Raw genomic sequence first — 22,493 nt, 5'->3', positions numbered from 1 at the left:
ACTGCGGATGCTGGAAATCTAAAACAAAAATAAAAATACCTGGAAAAACTCAGCAGGTCTGACAGCGTCTGCGGAGAGGAAAACAGTTAATGTTTCGAGTCCGTATGACTCTTTAACAGAACTAAGGAAAAATAGAAAAGAGGTGAAATGTAAGCTGGTTTAAGGGGGGTGGGACCAGTAGTGCTGGATAGAGGGCCAGTGATGGGTAGAGATAGCCAAAAGATGTCATAGACAAAAGGACAAAGTGGTGTTGAAGGTGGTGATATTATCTAATAAATATGCCAATAGGTGACATTAAGGATAGAAAGCAGGACGAGCAAGGTACAGATAGCCCTAGTGGGGGTGGGTTGGGGGAGTAGGGATCAAAATAGGCTAAAAGGTAGAGATAAAACAATGGTTGGAAATACATTTAAAAATAATGGAAATAGGTGGGAAAAGAAAAAAAAATGGGAAAAATATGCTGTGCAGCCCCTGCCTCAATTCAGCATCTCCCTGATGCCAAACATGATACTGGGAACTCATCATTGAAGTTAAATCCATAGGTAAAATAGTAGCCTTTATTTCAATGAAACAGTTCCATAAGAAGGATTAAGTCAAGTCTAGGCACGTGTTCTTCAGATGGTACCATAGTTTTAATCAAAACATCACTTTTTATGCATTCAAACCTCCTGCTTATTCCCATTAATCACATGATTGGTGGTAAGTTTTTATGTTACCTTAAATGATTCATCACCCTCTTTTCTGTTTGAGTTAACTTCAGCCGTCACAATGGTTCCCTAGCTTAATCAATTGCTGAGGTGATCAGGGTCTTTGTCATCCGCTAATTTAATCACGCTCGCATTATGGCATGTTGCAACCGTCCTTTCTGTTGATTTTTAACATAGCTCCTTCCTTCCCATGTCTCAACAATTATCTACACAAACACAAGCACAGAGCCACAAATCCTATTATACCTTGAATACCCAGCAATCAGGATGCACTCAGTGATGTTTTAAGAGCTCTCTATATTTCACATCACGCACAATATTTTTAGAAGAGTCAACAAGCCCCTAAATTCAAGATGCTCCTTACTAACCACAATGTTGTTTCAATTTTCTTGGATTTGGTCTTGGAAGCTTTTGCATAGGATTGTTTAAAAAGCTGACTTTAAAGGACCCTTCCCAGGTCTGCTAAAAACAGACAAAATGTCTTAAATGTTTAATGAGATCCCCGCTTACCAGGCACTGTGAAAGACAAATTGAGTGCAGTTAGCACAGCATGTCCAATTTGTGAATATTTTATTAACTGCTATTTCATTATTCTACACCCACCCTAACTTGGACCAGAATATATTTTCAGTGTCTTATGAGCAACGCAGTGCAGCCCCTGGTTAAGACGATGAACAGATCCAGCCTTCTCCAATAATGGTGCAGCTGTGATCTGTGGTGGTGAAAATGGTATGAATTGGGACTCCAGACATTCCCATCTAAACTTGCTTCTGCATCCATTAAGAAGGGACCTTTTATTTATATTTATATATCTATTACTCGAGTCCTCAGTTCTTAATTTGCATTCAGATAATTACATAAACACAGATGGCTCAACACTAATTAGTTATTTACACTGTTCATCCATTCTTAATCCCATTTACTTCTAATTGTGTCCCAGTTTTCTATTTCCTCATAGTTTACATCCATGTTATTTTCTCCACCAATTGGATCACAATAGGCCCAAACATGAATGTTGTCATAGAGATACATGCATGGCTAGTATACTCCTGTGTGCTTTGCATGCCGATTTATGACTCCGAGTAGCTGGTATGTTGGTATATATCTGGTATGTTGGTTTCTAACTACCAACTTGGCATAGGACAGAACCTCCTATTGGTACTTGCTCCCAGCTCGAAATGTCTGTAATAATCCAATTTTATAGATACTCAACTCCAGTTCACTAAGCAATGGATAAGCAAGTATTACAGGCAAAGGGATAGAAATTGATAATCCTTTTTAAATCAGCACTCATTTCAATTAGTAATGTTTGTAATTATCCCCTGAATATAATTTCAGTGCAATCTGATTGTGAATCATATGTCGTTGAGTTTTCTGTTTATAAGTGATGGCCTGTGTTGAATAACTGCAAAATTTCTATTATTTCAACAATGAATCAAGTTGTTTCAAGTTAGAGTAAAAATTGTCTGAAACCAATTTGGAGAAAAACGCCCATGAAAATGTGAACAATGCAATAAAATTTCAATGGAAACTCTTTCCCAGTTAATATCTAATCACTGATGAAGATGGTGTTGACAAATGTGCCCACTGTGTGAACCTCAACCTCCACTGCTTGGGTTAGTCACTGAATAGGAATGAACTGGCCGCACGCTAGTTAATTATAAGAGTATTAATACAAAAAAAATTATGTGGGTGTGTCAAGCAATTAGCTAGAGGAAGGGTGCAGAGAAGAAGAATTGCAAGATTGTATGCAATGCTTAGTACTCACTATCCACCCTTCCTTAATGATTTTAACATTCACGCTTATTGAGTGCATTTCCTTAATGATTAAATTGATTGTAGTTAAAAGTGGTTTATTAACCATTTCGGTGCTGGTTAATATTTTTGTCCACTTTCCACATTTTTGAAAGGCTCTAACATGCATTGAAGATTAAATTAAAAAGCCTTCAGATGTGAAATAATAATTTTGAATAATAATGTTTGTTTATGTGAAACTTACTGTGGTGACTCCAGTATTGCACTAACCAGCTTTTTGTCACATATACTAGTGAACTTGTAAAACAATATGGTATCTGGAGAATCCATTTCAAACGATAGAAATTCCCAGGGTTTGACTATTATTTTTTTAATACCTTTGATAACCGTGGTTAGATTTCTATGACATGCACGTTGTGCTTCCTCCAACATTTGACCTTCACCTAGTAAGGAAACCTGCCATTCTTACACAGTCTCACATACATGTGAGCCCAGTCCCACAACAACATGGTTGACTTTTAAGTACCTTCAATAGTGGCCTAGCAAGCCACTCAGTTGTCTCAAAAGAGTGATAATAAATGCTAACCTTGCCACCATATCCCAAGAATCAATTCTTTAAAAGGTGAGTTGGAACGATTAATGGGGTTTCTGGTGAATGCTGTTTAATTCACTAACTATAAATGCACTTCAGTGGAATGAACCTTATTCCATCTTTTATAACTTCTGTCCCATCCTAGCCCACCCAAGATCAAATAAAAGTCACACATCAAAGGGAATTGAGCCAGGATACGAGTTAAGAATTTGCGGTTCAATTTATATCACAAAAATTAAGAGAAAATAACAATATTTGAAAGTACAACTGCGGTAAGATCTTAATGAAACTTTTTACCCCCTTCTTAACTGTAATTTATTCTATTTTGCCATTTGGTTAGATTAGGTGGTCAAGAAGCCATATGTGTACCTGCTGACTGGCCAAAGGAAACTGACAGATGCCGAGATAACAGGATGTAGAGAAAGGAAAATGAAACTGAACCCTGCCATCTGGAATGGAGGAAGTAAGAAGTTGCAGCATGTAATGTGACTATGTATCCTAGATCTTATGAGGTGGAATTTTCACAAACTCCCACCATAACTTCAGTGAAAGATCAACAGAAATTCAAGAGAACAACAGAACTGGCCATTTATGTCATTTTTAGTGTGGCTTGTTGCAAGTTCCAAGAAAATTACAGCAGGAGAAGGAGAAATGTAAATTCATGGTGCAGGCATCTGCCACATTTACTGTTACTTTACTGAGTCATATTCCCAGTGCTACCTACAAAAGTGCCCCTCACAAAATAGTTTTTTAAAAAGTTAAGTCTGTACTACACATTGTGGTCCTGAGTTACATAATTGATTCAATTCCTGACCTGTGATTAGTTGGTTGAGCTTTCACGTCAGATTCAGAATGTTGGAGGCTTACATCCCATTTCATGATTTGACTGTATCTTACCAGGACAAAGGAGCTGGTCTTCAGGTGAAAATTTAAATTGAGATCCTGGACGATGGTGTGTTAAAATGTCACTGAACCTAGGGCATTATTCTGTGTGCGATACCTCACCGAAAAACAGGCTCATTCATCTCATTAATGCTTCTGGAATCATGTGCAGAAAATAGCCACAGCATTTACCTATGTAACAACTGTCATTCAAATCAAGATTTCAATTAATAAAGATTTTTCTACGAAATGTTACAGAAGGTATAATATGAATACGAATCTTCCTTTATTAAATGATTGGAGACAGAGTGGTTTCTGTAACCACAGAAACGCGCAATTGCAGTTAAGCCTTGTCCCAGACTAGAAAGGTTAAAAAAAAATCAGAAAAAAAATTCTCACTCCTAAAAATTACCTATACTTGAAAGTGAGATCATTATATGTTAACGGAGTTATATATCTTAACAGCATCCTGTGCCACTAATTGGCATTGATCTTTGACTCTGTTGTGATCTTTTTCACAAACAATAATTTTGTACGCCTTAAAATGCACACTAGATTGTGTGTATTAAAGGAGGCAGGATCAGGCTTGACTGCAATACCAATCCCTAACACACACATAAAGCTGCTGACACTCACTGTCTCGGCTCACGTAGGAACCTAGATACTTTGAGATACCAGAGAGCTGGTCCCCATGGGATCATCCCTCAGCACAAGGTGGAGGAGGGGATAAAATTGTGGCGAATACACCATGTATTATAATAAATAACAAATATTTACAGAAGAACCCAAGTACCTAATTTAATCTCTTGTTTTGCTGATGAGATAAACCACAGTGTAAAGACCTTGAGGTTATCAGAACCACTTGAATGAATTATTGCTGTATTGCTCACTGCCTGCCTCCTACCTTGTGTTTATTCTCAGCACTGCTTTTCTCTGGCACCTACATGAAAGAGTTTCATCTGTTGTCTCCTAGCATGAAAAGGTACAGACACTGAACAGTGGGCTCTTTGTTGCTCAGTATGTGGAATCCTCCCAGGAATCAATTATCTCATATAAATACAGTTCATGTCGTATAAACTCAAGCATAGATATTAATAATGAATAGCAAAGATGTTATCTTTTATAACTGACTGTTTGTAAACAGTGTCTTACAGCTCTCCCAGAATGGAAATTGTCTGTATTTGGCTGCAGCCCAAACAGCACCTCCCCTTATGAATCTTGCTACTTTAAAGAGTTAATATAGGATTTATTCAAAATACCTTAGGAGAAGTTCGGCTTTTTAGTAAGAAATTTATGAGGGCAGAAACTCAGTAAAGCTACCATTGTGATTCCCTGAGGTGATGTATAGTAGAACTTGTCACTTGACTCCGTTTCTCATGTAACCAGATGGGCTCCAGGGGCTGACATCCTGTCAAATATATGCAATGGCTGCTTGCCTGGGTATTCATTTCTTTTTACACAGTATGATGTAACTGTTGTACCGGGTTGCTACAGGGTCATGTGCCATTTTGCGTCCCATACAATCACTCATGCAAAACCAAGGTGACCTCATTGTGTGTTAAAGCAGTTATGCATCATGCATGACAGATTCCAATGCTGCCCATTGGCACTGGTCTCTTTTTTGGTAAACAATCATAATTTTTTACTGCCAGTATAAGTCTATTAAGCTGTTGGAATATTACCACTTCTAAACATTATGACTCATGTTTTGGCCTTCACTGTTGTTGATATCACCAAATTATCTGTGTGGAGTTTGTAAGATGGCTTTTGGATACAAGGAAATGCATGACCTTTGAAAGAAAGCCTTACATTTATATAATGCTTTTCATGATCACCAAAATCTCAAAGCATTTGACAACCAATGAAGTACTTTTGAAGTCTAGCCACTGTTGTAAGGTAGGAAACATAGCAGTCAATTTGTGAAAAGCAAGCTCCCAACAACTGTGATAAAGGCCAGGTAATCTGTTTTTGTGATGTTGATTGGGGAATAAATTTGACCAAGAGACTGGGAATAACTCCCCTGGTCTTCGAAATAGTACCACGAGATCTTGTATGTCCATCAAGGCAGGCAGATGGGCCCTCGATTTAATATCTCATCCAAAAAATGGTACTTACTGCAGCACTCCCTCAGGTACTGCACTGGAGTGTCAGCATTAATTTTTGTGCTCAAACCCTAGGGTGGGACTTGAACTCATGCGCTTGTGACTTCAAGGCAAGACTGTGACCAACTGAGACACAGCTGGACTGACAGAGTGCAGATGCATGATAGAAGCAATGCATCGTGGACCATGTCCTAGTTCAGATGCAGGATAATTATCTGATGTTCATGATAAAAGTGGTCTTAATGGATGTAAATCAATGCTCAGGTTTCTCTGTTTCATTTACTCAACACGTATAATGGAACAATTTCTGAAACAGAGCTGGCACATTGCTAGCAATATTGGCTTTGTAGCAGCTGAGCTGGTTAAGGTAGTGAATAGTTGATCCAACAAACCAGGGTGCTCCCAGATCCAAACTCCCAGCTGTGCTGAGTTAGCCAAAGTCAGCTGGGGATTGCAGGGTTTTCACAAGTGATCTCAGCCACTCTGAATTAGGGAGGAAAAATTGGCCACGGTTCTGCTTGTGATTGTCATCCATTTACCATTGCGGGATGTGCATGAAAATAGGATTGTGAGGGCATTGTGATTGCATACCCTGTCAGCAATAACCATCTGGGCACACGCACAAAGAATGGGGCCTGGGGGGGTAAAATTCAGCTTTTGTGGAAGTGAGTGACAGCCAATCAGCTTCCCTCATTTGCCCCCATCAATCCAGTAGAATGGGAACAGTAGGTGGGGTACATTTTTTTGATTTGTTCATGGTGTGTGGGCGTCGCTGGCTAGGCCAGCATTTATTGCTCATCTAATTGCCAGGTTCAGGGGGCATTGCTGGTGGTGGGTCTGGAGTCACATGTAGGTAACCGGGTATGGGTGGCAGATTTCCTTCCCCAAAGGACATTAGTGAACCAGATGGGTTTTTACAACAATCAGCAATGGTTCCGTGGTCACCATCAGATTTTTAATTCCAGATTTTTATTGAATTCAAATTTCACCAACTGCCATGGTGGGATTCAAATCCAGATCCCCAGAGCATTACCCTGCGTCTTTTGGAACACTAGTCCTGTGACAATAGCACTATGCCACCACCTCCCCTTATAATGGGATGCCAATCTGCTACTGCCCTTTTGTCACTCCCTCCAAAGTTGAAATTTACCCCCAACATCTTCAGGGGAGGAGAAAGAAAAAATGTCACATCAAAAAGCAGAATGATTAAGGAAGTGGGGAAAAAACCTGGCATCAGCATATAAATGGTAAATAGTGCCACTTATTGTGCATTGTGTTATTGTTATGCCCTTGGAAAACAAAAAAAATGATCGCATTGAGGTAGTACAGGTTAATCATCTGAGAATGTACTTCAAGAATGCATGATTCTCCAAGCTGTGCATGATCTGGGAATCATTGCTGCTGACATTGTTCAATGACAGTGGAAAGTTATTCCATCTCTCAATTTTGATACCAACATAAAGACTTATCAAAATAAATTTATTCAATCCTAAAGAGAAAAGGTAGTGAGAGTGATGAATCCTTAAAGAAATAATGACCATTCTGGGATCCTTGGCCACTTAATTTAATTTGTTTTTTTTTGTAGTGCATGCAATGTTTTCATGACACTTATAAATGCAGAATCTCATTCTTTCACCCATTACACTTCTTTACTTCCCTAATTAGCATACTAACAATCATGCTTGCCCAACTAGGGAACCTGTTGTACTATAGCTGCCGACACCTCTGCTACTGTCTTAATGAATCCACTAACGTGCTTCCTTGGCATTTCTCTCAAAAACAGTATTACAGACTCTATGACCCCAGCTCAGTCGGCAGCACTATATCATCTGTGAGTGACAAAGCCCATGGATTTGAGCCCAAACACAGTCTGTGGGCACATAACCTAGGCCAACACTTAATTCATTGTGTAGTGACATCCCCTACTGGATATGTATTTTTGGAAAGGGACGGGCTCAGCTGTGATGTCTCCGGTGCTGAGGGAACACTCCATTTTCTGAGGCACATCCATTTGGATGAGATTGAGACCCTGTCTGCTTGTCCAGGGGGATGTAGAAGATCCCATGACACCATCTGAAGAAGCCACGCTTATAATCAAGCCAAACAGATTAATTGGTCGCTCATCTCATTTACTGTCTGTGGAATCCTGCCGGCTGCTGTTTGTTGGACAATTGGTTGTGATAACAGGTCATAATTATTAAAGAGCCTTGGATCTTCATTTTAGGATCTGAAGAGTGATGAAGAAATGCAAATTGCTTTCTTTCCTAATCAATACAAAGTAAAAGGTGCTTTTGATGTCAACTCAATGCCTCAAAGTAAAGTTTTGGACTCTGCACAGCACATAACAGGGAGATCCCAAATCTGTGCTAAATTAGCTCACTTTAGCCAGAGAAATGATAGAGATGCTGCAGTTGGCTGCAATGTTCCTGGGATGGGCAAGAAAGTATCCACCAGTTCCCTAGTCCTGACCACTGTACAGTGACCACTATAGGAACTGTGCGGTTGGAATGCCAGGTAAGAATAGGATCAGACTCAGCTGCAAAACTACACAGTGGGATAATCTGTGGACAATCATCATTAGTCAAACATGTACAATGATCATTTAAGCATAGTACAAAATGGCGACTGCTAATTGCAAATTGTACCCCGGAGGGGAGAAACTCAATACCTCCAGGAGAGAAGGGAAAAGAGGGCACAGAACTGGAGCAGAGATATCTTTTTATAAAAGAAAGTGTTCCAATGTTTGTAAAGTATTTAAAAAGAAGAATCTACTGTGATCCAATTATCTCCATAAAAAGTGTTTTCATGTTACACCTCTGACCCAAAATGCAGTATAATTAGAAAAAGCAGTTGGACTACTTCCAGTTACCAGATGCATCTGGTCTGAGAGAAAAGCAAAAACAAATGAAGCCTCAAATTTTGTTTTGCTTGAAGGCAGCATCATTTGATGTTTATTTAAACTATAATTACTGGCACCATGCTTAGCTCAGAAAAGCTGATGGCAAAGGATTATCTTCACTTGGAAATAATGCTCCTACTTTTCCTGAAATTGCAGCCTACCCAATCATTTTATTCAACAGAATGGCAGGTGATGCAAAAAGTCAAAAACAGATCGAAAATTAATTGTGAGATTTTAATAGGCCAAGTTGCTTGTAGGCATCTTGTTTCTGCGAACTTATAATTAATACATTTGAACTGTGGTGATGTGACAAAGCATGTTTGCTCAAGTCTATGATTCGTGCAGTGAGTTCTCAGTTTCTGGTCATGCCATCTGGGAGAGGTGAGGGATGCTGAGTGGACGCTAGGTGATTCGCCTCAAGAAGGGTAAAAAGCAGTCTTTCTCCCTGTAAGTCTCACATAAATTGTGGTGAGAGGCACTTACAAAGGGAAAGCACAGAGTTGCAGAGACAGACGCACACATGGGCAAGATGCAACATGTAATAGAATCAGAAAGCAAAGAAAGACAGACAGTAAATGCAAACACAAGACAGGGACAAGGTGCAAGAACAGAGGCACAAGCATAGATTTTCATCTTCACCTGGTCTGTATCTGGTGGGGTGAATCACAAGCTCTTTACAGCAAAACATCTCTTATTGTGTTGTAGACCCTACACATTTCTGCCAAGGCAGTGAAGATGAAAATCTCCCCTACAGTAATAGAAAAGTCAGGGAAGAAAAAAAGCATTGGCAGAGCAAGCCTCATCAGCGTTTCACCTGTATTTTTACTGCCTTGTGAACAATACTAATATTTTTCCCTCTATTAACCTGCTTCCCAATTTATTCCAAACATATAACACTCTTCGACTATAATAGGCACATTTCCTGATATCTGTTCTAATTTATTTTGATCTAACTTCCATTATATTCCCTGGTCCTAATTCTTTCCATACTTTGCAGTGAGAATCCAGTTTTATCTTATTGGTGCCATTTAATGGTTTGTATGCTTTCATGAGGTTCATTTTTAACTGCATTCTTTATTTAATGTTTTCTAATCTTTCCTTTCATTTCCTTTTACATTAAGGATCAGTTTTTCTGTTCCTTTCCAATACAAATGTTTTTGGGCGTGTTGATAGAACTGAACACAGGCTTTTAAAGTTGGTTTGACTAGTGCTCTGTAGAACTTTAGCATACCCATACTTAACTGTTCTGGCTGTATATATATATATCTTGCAATTATATTATTCTTTTTAATTACTTCACCACGTTGACTAGACATTGAAACAGGTTGCATGTTGTACTAGACCTAGGTTCCATTTTTTTAAGTCTGCGTGTTTATTCAATTTCATTATTTTTGTGCCTCACGTTTTGTGTAATAATTTGCATTTAGTGTTTTGCCATATGATTGCTCAGTTGCATAACTGATCTAAATGCTTTTGCTGCATTCACTATCATCACCACACTTTTGTTTTGGCAGAATATCCACCTGGTTTCAGTAAAAAGGTAATTTATGGAGATTAGAATGGATAGGAATTAAATCATTGATTCTTGTGGGATTGCACTCAGCCCTCCCCCAGTCCAATATTACAACAGCCCCAAATACACTTTACTTTTTAAACCATTTTTTTATCTGGCCCCATGTTCTCAACCTTGAATTCCTATGGATTTTAAGTATATCTTTCATGCAGAATCAAGAGCGTTACAGTGGGCTAAATACCGTGCTGAGCTTCGGATTCAAACCAGACTGATGGAAAAGGTTCCTCTATCTTCCGACTGTAATGACCATTTATGAAATTAGATTGGGAAAGCTCCATCCAACTCTAAATGGATATGACCATATAATACAATACTTCCCCTAATTCACTCAAACAGGTTTAAGGATGATTGATGTGGGAAATGGGAAACAAGATACACCAGTGCAGTAGGGGATTCTCCCCTGCAGTTGAGGCAAAGAAGGACCACCTTTCATCTGCAACTTACCTGGTACAGTAGTGCTTGATGTTGGCACCAGTTTTCTGAAAAGGAAAATGTTCCATTTCCTACCACTAACATTTTTTAGTATGATGAATATAAATATGTTCTGAAAGTCCAAACTATAATGCTCAGAAAAAGGATATGCCGTCATCTATTTTACCTGATACCGACTGAAAGAAGCAAGAGATTTGTCACAGAGAATCTTCCCCATCTAAAACCATACTTTTTTAATATTAAGTTACTATTTTGTTTTAGTCCATTATTTCACAGATGGACCAATAATTAACCAAATCAGCCTTGTTAAAAAGGAAGAACATTTTCCTAGCAATTTCTCCATAAGCGCAGCAATAAATTCCATCTCTGGCTTCATTCAGGGTAACTGTTAGTCAATGCATCAAGTGGCTGTTATGCTGACTTCAAAAATTAGATAGCCTTTAATCATTGTATCTACATAAGTAAAAAGAAAATTTATATAACCCTAGTACATACATTTATTAAATTGATGTTGTAAACATTCATCAGTGCAAGCTGTCAATTTTAACTCATCCCTTTTCTCTAGTGATTTGAGGTGCAAGCGTGTCCTTACATCTATTAAAAGATGATTGAAAAAAAATCACACCAGGGAACAGTTCTGAAATAGAGGTAAAACTATTTAAAAAAAAACGCATCTTAACATTTTATTTCAACACCAATGACAATTATTTATTAAAAAAAACTTATCAAAGTACAAAATAAGATATATACAAATCACTATTTCATTTCACAGCTTAAATATTTACAGCAAGGTCCAGTTTTTTCAGTATGACAGCCTGAGTGGAATGCTTTAACACTGATGACGCAAAAGATTTCAAAATGAAAGATGTGACATTGGCATCTTTTCTTTTATTGTAGCACAGTGGCTCATGTGTACTTCATATCCAAGGCTACAGTTACCTGGTCTGAAACCAATAGCTGCAGTGTATCTAATGATGTGTAGCACACCAGTCACTAGACTGTAGTTTTACTGCTAGCTGTGCAATCCAACCAGATCCTCGTTGCACACACTTGGGCACATGAAAAGCTCTGATAGGGGAGAGTGAAGGCAGCTCACATTCGCTCTCTCAACATCAAAGACATATCTTTGCCTTGGCGCCTCAGCTTCACACTGAGCAAGAGTTTTAATGCAGCTGAAGCAAACTTCAAGAGGCATCAAGAAGTCTTCTTGGAGACTTCACATCATTTGGCCTTCATGGATTAGAGTGGCAGACTAAACTGCTTCATATTGATAGGAGTATAGAAGCATTACCGCACCCCAATACCCACTTATTGAAATACTGCTTTCAGTACTTCCAAGTGTTTGGGATGTGTAGCTGAATGATACTTTCAGACACAAAAAAATTATACAAAGCCCCCCCCCCCGCACCCCCCACCTCAGTCCACTTGTTATCTCTGCAAACACTTGCAGAATTAAATGTCTTTTGCAGCTTTTGACAAACGTCCTTGACTTGCACATCATCGGTCTACAAAAAGCTACACAACACTTTATACAATAAAGTCGTATCAGAACAAAGTCAGTGAATCTCAGAACATTCTGTCATGTTCCCAAGAGTCTAAGCAACTTTAAAAGAGAGGGAGAGAGAAAAAAAAGAGATAGAGAATAATTCCATTCTCTCTCAATTAAACTAACTTTCCAGGCAATCAGCAGAGATCTTCTATTAGTTTACATGTAAAGGGGCTGGCCAGGTACAACCAAAACATTACAGGAATTTATTTGCAAATCAAAAGATTACATATTATCCAGAACGCTGAGGATATTGATTGTAAACATCAAACGCTAAACAGTTATGATGCTGCTTAAAATGCCAATCAGTCTGTTCCCTAGTAGTGGCCGGCTTGAATCCGTCCAACTCCTCACCAACCATCCACTATTTTGCCATTTGTCCATCATATGTTGGCCCTTTTATTTAAATAAACATTTGGATCACAGGATTTGTATGTTATTGCTGTTATATGCACTACACTGCATCTGGGGAAAACAAAAACTGAAAAGTCGAATTGGGTCAGCCCAAAAAAATCTTGAACATATATTCTTGGCAAGTTGTGTGCTTTTGACCATTTAGTTGATCCTTTAGGAGATTCCATTGATGAGCTATTCTAGAATGTCTTAGTTGATTATGGAATGAGGTCCACGATTCATCTCTTTCTCTTCTGATGTCTAAGCATCTTCTTCCGTTTAATGATCATTTCATATAACCTCTCTAGGCCTTGTTGCAGGCCCTGTCCATTCACTGCGCTGGAACTCTGGATGTGGTGCAGAGTGGATGCTCCTAGTTCATTTAAGCTCAGGGATTTTTCCACCTCAGCCACAGAAAGAGCCCCCGGCAGATCTTGTTTATTGGCAAAGATTAATACGGGCACTCCTTGATTTTCTGAACTCCTGGAAATTTTATGGAGCTCAGCCTTGGCCTCCTCCATCCTCTCCGTCTCTGAAGAGTCTACCACAAAGACAATGCCATCCGTGCGCCTGGTGTAGGACTTCCACAGAGGCCTCAGCTTTTCTTGGCCACCAACATCCCAGACCTGGAAAGTGATGGCCCTCGAATTCCCAACAGGCACTTTGATTTTTTCAGTGTTGAAGCCTTTTGTAGGAATCGTGTTGACAAACTCCCTTAATTTTAGTCTATACAACAATGTGGTTTTTCCAGCTGAATCCAAACCAATCACTACGACGTGCAGGGACTGGAAAGGGGGCAAGAAGGTCCCGTTGGGCGTTAGCTCAGAGAGTTGATTCCCCATGGTCGACAAAATATCCTCTTCACCTCCCCCTTAAGAACAAAAAGTACTCCGAGGGTTAATTGTCGTTGCTCTTTATCTTGAGAGGGGGATGGGGAAGGCGTCGACTGTTGGCACCTTCTTCAAAGTCAGTCTGAGTTCATTGGATGCAATTTGGTTAAAAGCTAATTTAAAAGAAAAAAAGTTAACACCTGGTTAGTGAAACCATATTTTAAGTGCTCCCTTTCCACCTTAAATGTAACTGAAACAAGTAACTCACTACTCGTGAAAACTCGTTTGGAGTAAAGATTAAAATACGTCTTGCATACTGCATGAAAACTTCCTTGCACCTTTAAGAATACCTTTTTAAGTATAAATGCCTTTGTAAATATAATTGCCTTTACTAACATTGAGTCTATGATTCACGTGCACTTAATATTGAGCTCTATATAAAAGAAAATCAATATATTGACCAATTTTTAGAAGATCAAAGCAAACGAGGTTTTTTATTCCTTTGGCCTGGCCTGAGTGAGTGCAGCATTTGTGTGTGTCACTCACCATCGAGCCGGATTTATTTAGACTCCTGGCGGTTTTAGGCGTAAACTTCTTTGATCCCTGTTTATTTACTAATCACATGCTTCCTGATTATACTCAGACAGAATCCATTAGGGTCAAAGCAAACCAAAACACGAAATTAACACATCAATCTGAAGTGCTCTGCCCTGGACCGGGGCTTTCATGGTTTCTTCTGGGTCCTAGCTTCAGACTGAACTTAACCTAGCGGACACATCTGTGCGGTCGATCCATTTGGTTTTTAAAGAGATTTTGTGTGTGTGGGCAATATTTTTGCAACCTTTTTTCAAGGGCGTTTAAAGCAAATTGCTGTCCGCAAATATTATCAATGGCAGGTAAAATACGACATATAAAAAACACCAATAAATAACAAATTAATGAAAAGTCCTCGAAACTACATTTCTCTCGGGTATTTTTTCAATGATCAAAAACCTCTAGTTCGAAACAACCCAGGGTTTGCTGGTAAGCTCTCCAATTGATCAGCAGCGCGCCGGAGCGGTCAGATCAAGGGCAGTGCAAAGACGTTTTTTTTTATATATATATATTTTAATGTGTACACATAAATCCAGAGACCAATGTGTGAAGGCACCTCAGAGACCGAAGTCTGCATTAAAACAGCCGGGGATGAAATGAAGGGTTCAGCGGACAGCCTAGACAATGTAAAAAAAAAACCCCAATAAACTTCATTAGTCTGGTTTCTGAAATTTCACAGTTCTCCTAGGGAAAAGATTACACATTTGTCAATTGCATGTTCACATGTAAATTGCACAGGTTGGATAGTAGTGACAGGTATACCTAATTCCGATTGAAATAACTGATCCCCGTGACTCGCGCGCTCTAAAATGTTAAGACTGAGCAGAAATCAGCTTGTTAAATATTTGGGGGAAAAAAAACATGAAGTGAATCGACAAGTCTGGTGATTCAGAGGGAGGTTGATTGTTAAGCGTTAAAGCACTACCTTTGTCCTCTTGTAGAGAAGCTGTTGTGATTCTCCTGGTAAAGATTCGAGAAAGAAGGCTCCACGGAGTAGATCTTCCATATAGCAGTTTGTTAGGCACTTTCTACGGCCATCAATAAGAGCTGACAGATCAGAGGACCACCCCTTTCCTTGGGATTTCTTCGAGTAACTCACTCGCATCAGTGGCAAGTGAAACACATTCCCTCTGACGTCGCTTTAACCCGGAGCAACACCTACAAGGACATTTCTTAAAGCGGCCCCAACCCTTCTTGACGTCAACTGTGTCCCGCCTGGGCACTGATCTGAAAGATCCTTTCCCAAATTTGACAGGTTTATTCCTACAGAGCAGCTGGCAAAATTTCCTTAGGTAATGAGAGTATCGCGATAAATCGTTCAAAACATTAATATGGAATCGATACCTTTGTTAATGTACTTATATTAGTATACTATCTGCATATACACCCACTGTATTGGCTGCAATTGTTTTGGTGAACTTAGCTGATTGGAGTTGTTGGGGAAATTGCACTGGTGATGTTCGGTTGTATAATTGTACCTGGAATCTTTCTTCCTAAGCCGACTTTCCTCCATGGAAATCGGCCACTGTCACTGGAGTTACTGGGATAAAAGCAAAAAAAAAACCTGCGGATGCTGGAAATACAAAACTAAAATAAAAATACCAGGAAAAACTCAGCCGGTCTGACAGCATCTGTGGAGAGGAACACAGTTAACGTTTCGAGACCGAATGATTCTTCATCAGAACTAAGGAAAAATAGAAGAGAGGTGAAATATAAGCTGGTTTAAGCGGGGTTGGGACAGGTAGAGCTGGATAGTGGGCCAGTGATAGGTGGAGATTGCCAAAAGATGTCACAGACAAAAGGATAAAGAGATGTTGATGGTGGTGATATATTCGCTAAGAAATGTGCTAATGGTGACATTGAGGGTAGAAAGCAGGACGAACAAGTTACAGATAGCCCTAGTGGGGGTGGGGGCAAGGGGTCGAAATAGGCTAAAAGATTGACATATAACAATGGATGGAAATACATTTAAAAATAATGGAAATAGGTGGGAAAATAAAAATATAAATAAATTATTGGAAAAAGGGTTGGAAAGGGGGCGGGGATGGAGGAGGGAGTTCATGATCTAAAGTTGTTGAACTCAATATTCAATCTGGAAGGCTGTAAAGTGCCTAGTCGGAAGATGAGGTGCTGTTCCTCCAGTTTGCGTTGAGCTTCACTGGAACAATGCAGCAGGCCAAGGATGGACATGTGGGCATGAGAGCAGGGTGGAGTGTTGAAATGGCAAGCAACAGGGAGGTCTGGGTCATGCTTGCAGACAGACCAAAGGTATTCCGCAAAGCAGTCACCCAATCTGCGTTCAGTCTCTCTAATGTAGAGGAAACCGCATTGGGAGTAGAGAGACTAAATTGAGGGAAATGCAAGTGAAATGCTTCTTCACTTGAAAGGAGTGTTTGGGCCCTTGGACAGTGAGGAGGGGGAAGTAAAGGGGCAGGTGTTGGACCTTCTGTGGTTGCATGGGAAGGTACCGTGGGAGGGGGGTTGAGTTGTAGGGGGTGATGGAGGAGTGGACCAGAGTGTCCTGGAGGGGACGATCCCTGTGGAATGCCGCCGGGGAGGTGAAGGGAAGATGTGGAGTTACTGAGTTCGATATAAAAGAGATTATCCCAGTCACTGTTAGACATTAACCCCAGCAGTGCCAGAATCTCCATGGGATTCTTTACCTTAAGGCTGGTCATGAGTTTTTTTTAAAGATTTCTGTCCATGTGTTCTAAGGTTGAAGAAGCACCTGATATTACAGTGATGATAAAACATGACTTGATTTATATAGCACTTATCACCCCTTTCAGAACTGTCTCAATGTGGTTCATGCCTATTCCAAATCTGTGCCCATCTTGCCCGCAACTGCATGTTTGACCTTCTCCAAAGAGGTTTCACCTCTGCCACAGCATCGGAAGCAAATGGCATCCAATGTGATGGTGACTGTGGTAAGCCAATCATCCTCATTTTACTTGACCTTCTTATGGTCTTTGGCAGAGTTGCCAATGTCATCCTCAGACAACTCCCCTCCCTTGATCAGCTGATTGGGGCAGCTTGCATTTGGTTGGTTACACTCTTCCAATAACTATCGGCCTTTACATACCACATTTAACAACGTGAAACCACACAATGCACTTCACAGAAATATTAACAAACTCAATTTGACACCAAGTCATGTAAAGAGATATTAGAGCAGATGACCACATGCTTGAAAGATTGGAGTGTCTTAAAAGAGGAAAGAGAGGTAAAGAGGTGGAGAGGGTTAGGGAGGGAATTCCAGAGCTGAAGGCCTAGGCAGCTGAAGGCATGGCTACCAATTGGGGAGTGATTAAAATTGGGAATTGACAAGAAAGCAGAACTGGAGGGGTGTTGGTTAGAGTGTTGTAGGGGAGGGGGAGATTACAGAGATAGGGAGGGGTGAGGTCACAGGGGGATTTGAAAACAAGGATGAGAATTTTAAAATGACCTATTCAATTAAAGTGAAACAAACTCCTGCAATGGCTTCCCTTCCCACTCCAAACTTATCTGTGGAGCCTTCCAAGGATCTAATCATGGCCCTTTCATATCTTCACACTGTCCCTTGGAGTGATCATCCAAAGACAAGGTCCGGTTCCACATGGATGTTGATGCCATAGAGTTCTACTTTACCATTACTTTGCTCAACATCTGCACCCCCCCCACCCTCACCACCCCCACTCCCCCCCCCCCCCCCCCCCCCCCCCCCCCCACCCCCACCTCTGTCATTGGACTGCTTGCCTGATGTTCTGTCATCAATAATGAGCCATAACTTCCTCCAAAGAAAACTGGGAAAACTGAATCTATTGTCTTCAGTCCCTGTCACAAACTTTCTTTCTCTCCCCATTGATTTCATACCGGCCGGTGGCTCCTGTCTCAGGCTGAATCAGACTGTTTGCAACCTCACCATCCTGTTTGGTCCTGAGTTAAGCTTTCAACCCATATCCTCTCCACTATCAGGGCTGTACGTCTATCTCTGTGGTATTGCCTGCCTCAATCCATCTACTGCTGAAACTCTCCGCCATGCTTTTGTTATTTCTAGACTTGACTATTCTAAGCTAGTTTGGCTGGCTGACCATTTTTCACTCTCCATAAACCTGAGCTCATCCAAAAATCTGCTACCCATATCCTAACCTGGTTATACCTTCAAATCTATCACCCCTGTGCTCACTGCCTTGTTTTGGCTTGAGGTCCACCAGTGCATTGAATTTAAAATTCTCATGTTCATGATCAGCTCCCTCCATGTCCTCACCCTTCCCTATCATTTAATCCTCTTCCAGCCCTACAGCCCTCCAAGAATGCTGTGTTCTTCCAATCCTATATCTTGTATATTGTCCACTCCATACACCTAAACATCAGTGACCATGCTAGGCACTAAACTCTGGAATTCCCTCTCTAAAATTTTGTGTCTCTCCTCCTTCAAGCCTATACCATTGACTAAGTGCTTATCATCACTCCTTATGTTCTTATAGCTCCTTTATGACTAGTGTCTGACTTGTGTCTTATTACACTCCTGTGAAGTGGCTTGCCCAACTTTTACTTACATTAAAGGTACTAAATAAATGCAGGCAATTTCTGTTAAATTACTTTGCCTGCAGTGTCTGTTATTTAGGTAAGCATAACATTTATTCTGTATGCAGCAGCATCCCAGTAGCAGGAATGAGATGACTGGCCAGTTAGACTATATTAGGCGGTGTTGGTTGATGAAGGAATGCTGTTCAGGATTGATTAAGAGTGGAATGTTGGTCAGTACAGATTGAGGGTTGAATGATGTTCAGTACAGGTTGAGGCTGGAATGTTGGTCAGTACTGATCGAGGGTTGAATGATGTTCAGTACAGGTTGAGGTTGGAATGTTGGTCAGTACTGATCGAGGGTTGAATGATGTTCAGTACAGGTTGAGGCTGGAATGTTGGTCAGTTCTGATCGAGGGTTGAATGATGTTCAGTACAGGTTGAGGCTGGAATGTTGGTCAGTACTGATCGAGGTTGAATGATGTTCAGTACAGGTTGAGGCTGGAATGTTGGTCAGTACTGATCGAGGGTTGAATGATGTTCAGTACAGGTTGAGGCTGGAATGTTGGTCAGTACTGATCGAGGGTTGAATGATGTTCAGTACAGGTTGAGGCTGGAATGTTGGTCAGTTCTGATCGAGGGTTGAATGATGTTCAGTACAGGTTGAGGCTGGAATGTAGCTCAATACTGATTGAGGGTTGAATGGTGTTCAGTACAGGTTGAGAATCACAGAATCACAGTGCAGAAGAGGCCCTACGGCCCATTGAGTCTGCACCGACACATGAGAAATACCTGACCTACCTACCTAATCCCATTTACCAGCACTTGGCCCTTAGCCTTGAATGTTATGATGTGCCAGGTGCTCATCTAGGTACTTTTTAAAGGATGTGAGGCAACCCGCCTCCACCACCCTCCCAGGCAGTGCACTCCAGACTGTCACCACCCTCTGGTGAATCTCCTCTGCACCCCCTCCAGTGCAATCACATCTTTCCTATAATGTGGTGACCAGAACTACACACAGTACTCCAGCTGTGGCCTCATCAAAGTTCTATGCAACTCCAACATGACCTCCCTACTTTTATAATCTATGCCTCGATTGATAAAGGCAAGTGTCCCATATGCCTCACTAACATGCCCCTCCGCCTTCAGAGATCTATGGACACACACGCCAAGGTCCCTTTGTTCCTCAGAACTTCCTAGTGCCATGCCATTCATTAAATACTTCCTTGTCAAATTACTCCTTCCAAAGTGTATCACCTCACATTTTTCAGGATTAAATTCTATCTGCCACTTATCTGCCCACTTAACCATCCCGTCAATATCTTCCTGTAGCCCAAGACACTCAACCCTACTGTTAATCACCCGGCCAATCTTTGTGTCATCCACAAACTTACTAATCCTACCCTCCACATAGTCATCTATGTTGTTTATATAAATGACGAATAATAGGGGACCCAGCACAGATCACTGTGGTACACCACTAGACACTGGATTCCAGTCACTAAAGCATCGTTCTGTCATCACCCTCTGCCTCCTACAACTAAGCCAATTTTGAATCCACCTTATCAAATTATCCAGTATCTCATGTGCCTTTGCCTTCTTTATAAGTCTCCCATGTGGGACCTTGTCAAAGGCTTTGCTGAAATCCATATAAACTACATCAACTGCACTACCCTCATCTACACACCTGGTTACCTCCTCAAAAAATTCAATCAAATTTGTTAGGCATGACCTCCCTCTGACAAAGCCATGCTGACTATCCCTGATCAAACCTTGCCTCTCCAAATGGAGATAGATACTCTCCTTCAGAAATTTCTCCAATAGTTTCCCTACCACTTACATGAGACTCACTGGCCTGCAGTTCCCTGGCTTATCTCTACAACCCTTCTTAAATAGCGGAACCACATTAGCTGTTCTCCAGTCCTCTGGCACCTCCCCCCGTGGCCAGAGAGGAATTAAAAATTTGAAGCTGGAATGTTGAACAGGATGCCAAGGGAACTCTATCCTGTTCTCAAATAGTGCCATGGCTACTTCGCTGCCTGTCTTCTTTTCACACTCTCCTTCCCATCTATATGCTCTAATTTAAGTTTAGTATTATTTACTATCTATATTCTTTGTTTTATATTTTATTAGATTTGCTTATAAACAGTAACATTCCATTTTTGTTCACCTTCTGTGACACATTATCCATTTTAGAGTGGGCAACCATATCAGTAAAATTCTGACTACTTAACTGAAAAAATACCTTCAAATCAATGTCTGTCAGAAACAAATAGGCAGATCATTGATGTTTCACCCAGGTCAGAACATGATAGTGACAGTAATAAATCTGATCTGTTTTTCAGCCTGATATTGAAAATCCAAACTGCTGATGAGAAACCTCAAAATCAGCATCCTGGGTAAACAAAAGCACAGAAATCCTGTTTTCGTGTTAGCAGCATCATAAAAAAATGTTACCATTAAAGATAATGGGGGCAAGTTTAGAAGTGCACACTCCTGGGCTTTGTCCATTAGAATACATGCTGGGAAATCACAGATGTGCTCCCCTCAATTTTATGTTCATTAAAATAAAAGAGCATGAAAATTGCACCTTTCTTTCCCCAAATTCTCCAATTGTTGGGGGAGAATTTAGGAGAATCAGCTATTATGTGTCAAGAAACTCCAGTTAGCTTCTGAGCCAGACAGATCAAGAAGGTTCCCAAGTTCAATTCCCTTCCATGATTTGAACTAGAAAATTGGCGTATTTTACAAGTAGCCTCAGTCACCTCTTTTTTAGAGAGGAAAGAGCAACCATTTTTTGATGACCATTAGCTGGGCCCTGATGAATGTGTGTGAATGTTGGGTCAGGACAGGGTGAAAGTTGGCTGTGCTGACCTCATGGTTAAGTCGCTTGCCTACTCTTGCTGACAAAGCTCACAGATGTACAAAACATTGAAAGGTCATCTGGGTCGTGAGCCAGAAGTTCATCCTGTCTGGAGAGGAGGACTAGGGGGGAAAAAGCTCTGAAGAGTCATACAGACAAGAAACGTTAACTCTGTTTCTCTCTCCACAGATGCTGCCAGACCTGCTGAGATTTTCCAACATTTCCTGTTTTTATTATAAAAAGATAATGCTTTATGTGGCTCCATTGATGGCTTGACAACATAACAACTTGCATTTGTATAGTACCTTTAATATAGCAGCACATTTCAAAACTTGGCACTAAGAAGGAGACTTTAGTACAGGTGACCAGGCACTTGTTAAATAGACAGGTTTTCAAAGAAGCTGTTACTGGAAAAAAGGGGCAACAAGGAGGAGAGGTTTAAGAGTAGATTCCAGAGGTTAAGGCTTGTCCACCAATGATGGGGTGTGGCAGCACACATGGGTGAACAGGAACTGGTGTGAGTGAGGATACAGGCAGCAAAGTTTACATAACCTTATGGAGAGTGGGAAGTGGAAAGCCGGTCAGCAGAAGAATAGCAAAGGCTCAAGTTAAATCATCATACCTTGCTGAATTAGCTGATCACACCTGAGATAATGACAGGGCTGTTATAGTTGATCTTACCATCCCCAGGGCCAGTGAGAAGAAAAATCAGCCAGGTTCATGCCCTTGATCCCTATCCAACAGCCTCTGCTGGTTGGTACATGACTTTGGACGTTGCTGAGGATTGGGTCAAGCTCAGCTGTAATTCCTCTTCGCGGC

General features: G+C 40.6%; 1 protein-coding gene across 1 annotated transcript; it reads right to left on the bottom strand.

The window, feature by feature from the left end:
• Nucleotides 1-11,628: 11,628 nt before the first annotated feature.
• arl4d (ADP-ribosylation factor-like 4D) lies at nt 11,629-15,440 on the bottom strand. The gene is made up of 2 exons (XM_041173780.1): nt 15,231-15,440; nt 11,629-13,884 (listed from the first exon to the last, which is right to left on the bottom strand). Exon 2 carries the CDS (start codon nt 13,721-13,723, stop codon nt 13,121-13,123), a length of 603 nt encoding a protein of 200 aa, XP_041029714.1. The 5' UTR covers nt 13,724-13,884; nt 15,231-15,440; the 3' UTR covers nt 11,629-13,120.
• Between the last annotated feature and the right edge of the window lie 7,053 nt (nt 15,441-22,493).

The sequence above is a fragment of the Carcharodon carcharias genome, chromosome 23 (genome assembly GCF_017639515.1).
Source record: "Carcharodon carcharias isolate sCarCar2 chromosome 23, sCarCar2.pri, whole genome shotgun sequence".
In the NCBI taxonomy this organism is placed as follows: domain Eukaryota; kingdom Metazoa; phylum Chordata; class Chondrichthyes; order Lamniformes; family Lamnidae; genus Carcharodon; species Carcharodon carcharias.
The sequence above is the reverse complement of the archived record's forward strand: the minus strand, read 5'-3'. Positions and strand labels throughout refer to the sequence as shown.

Excerpts from the sequence above, each read along its gene's own strand:
- arl4d (XM_041173780.1), bottom strand. The coding sequence starts at position 13,723 with ATGGGGAATCAACTCTCTGAGCTAACGCCCAACGGGACCTTCTTGCCC.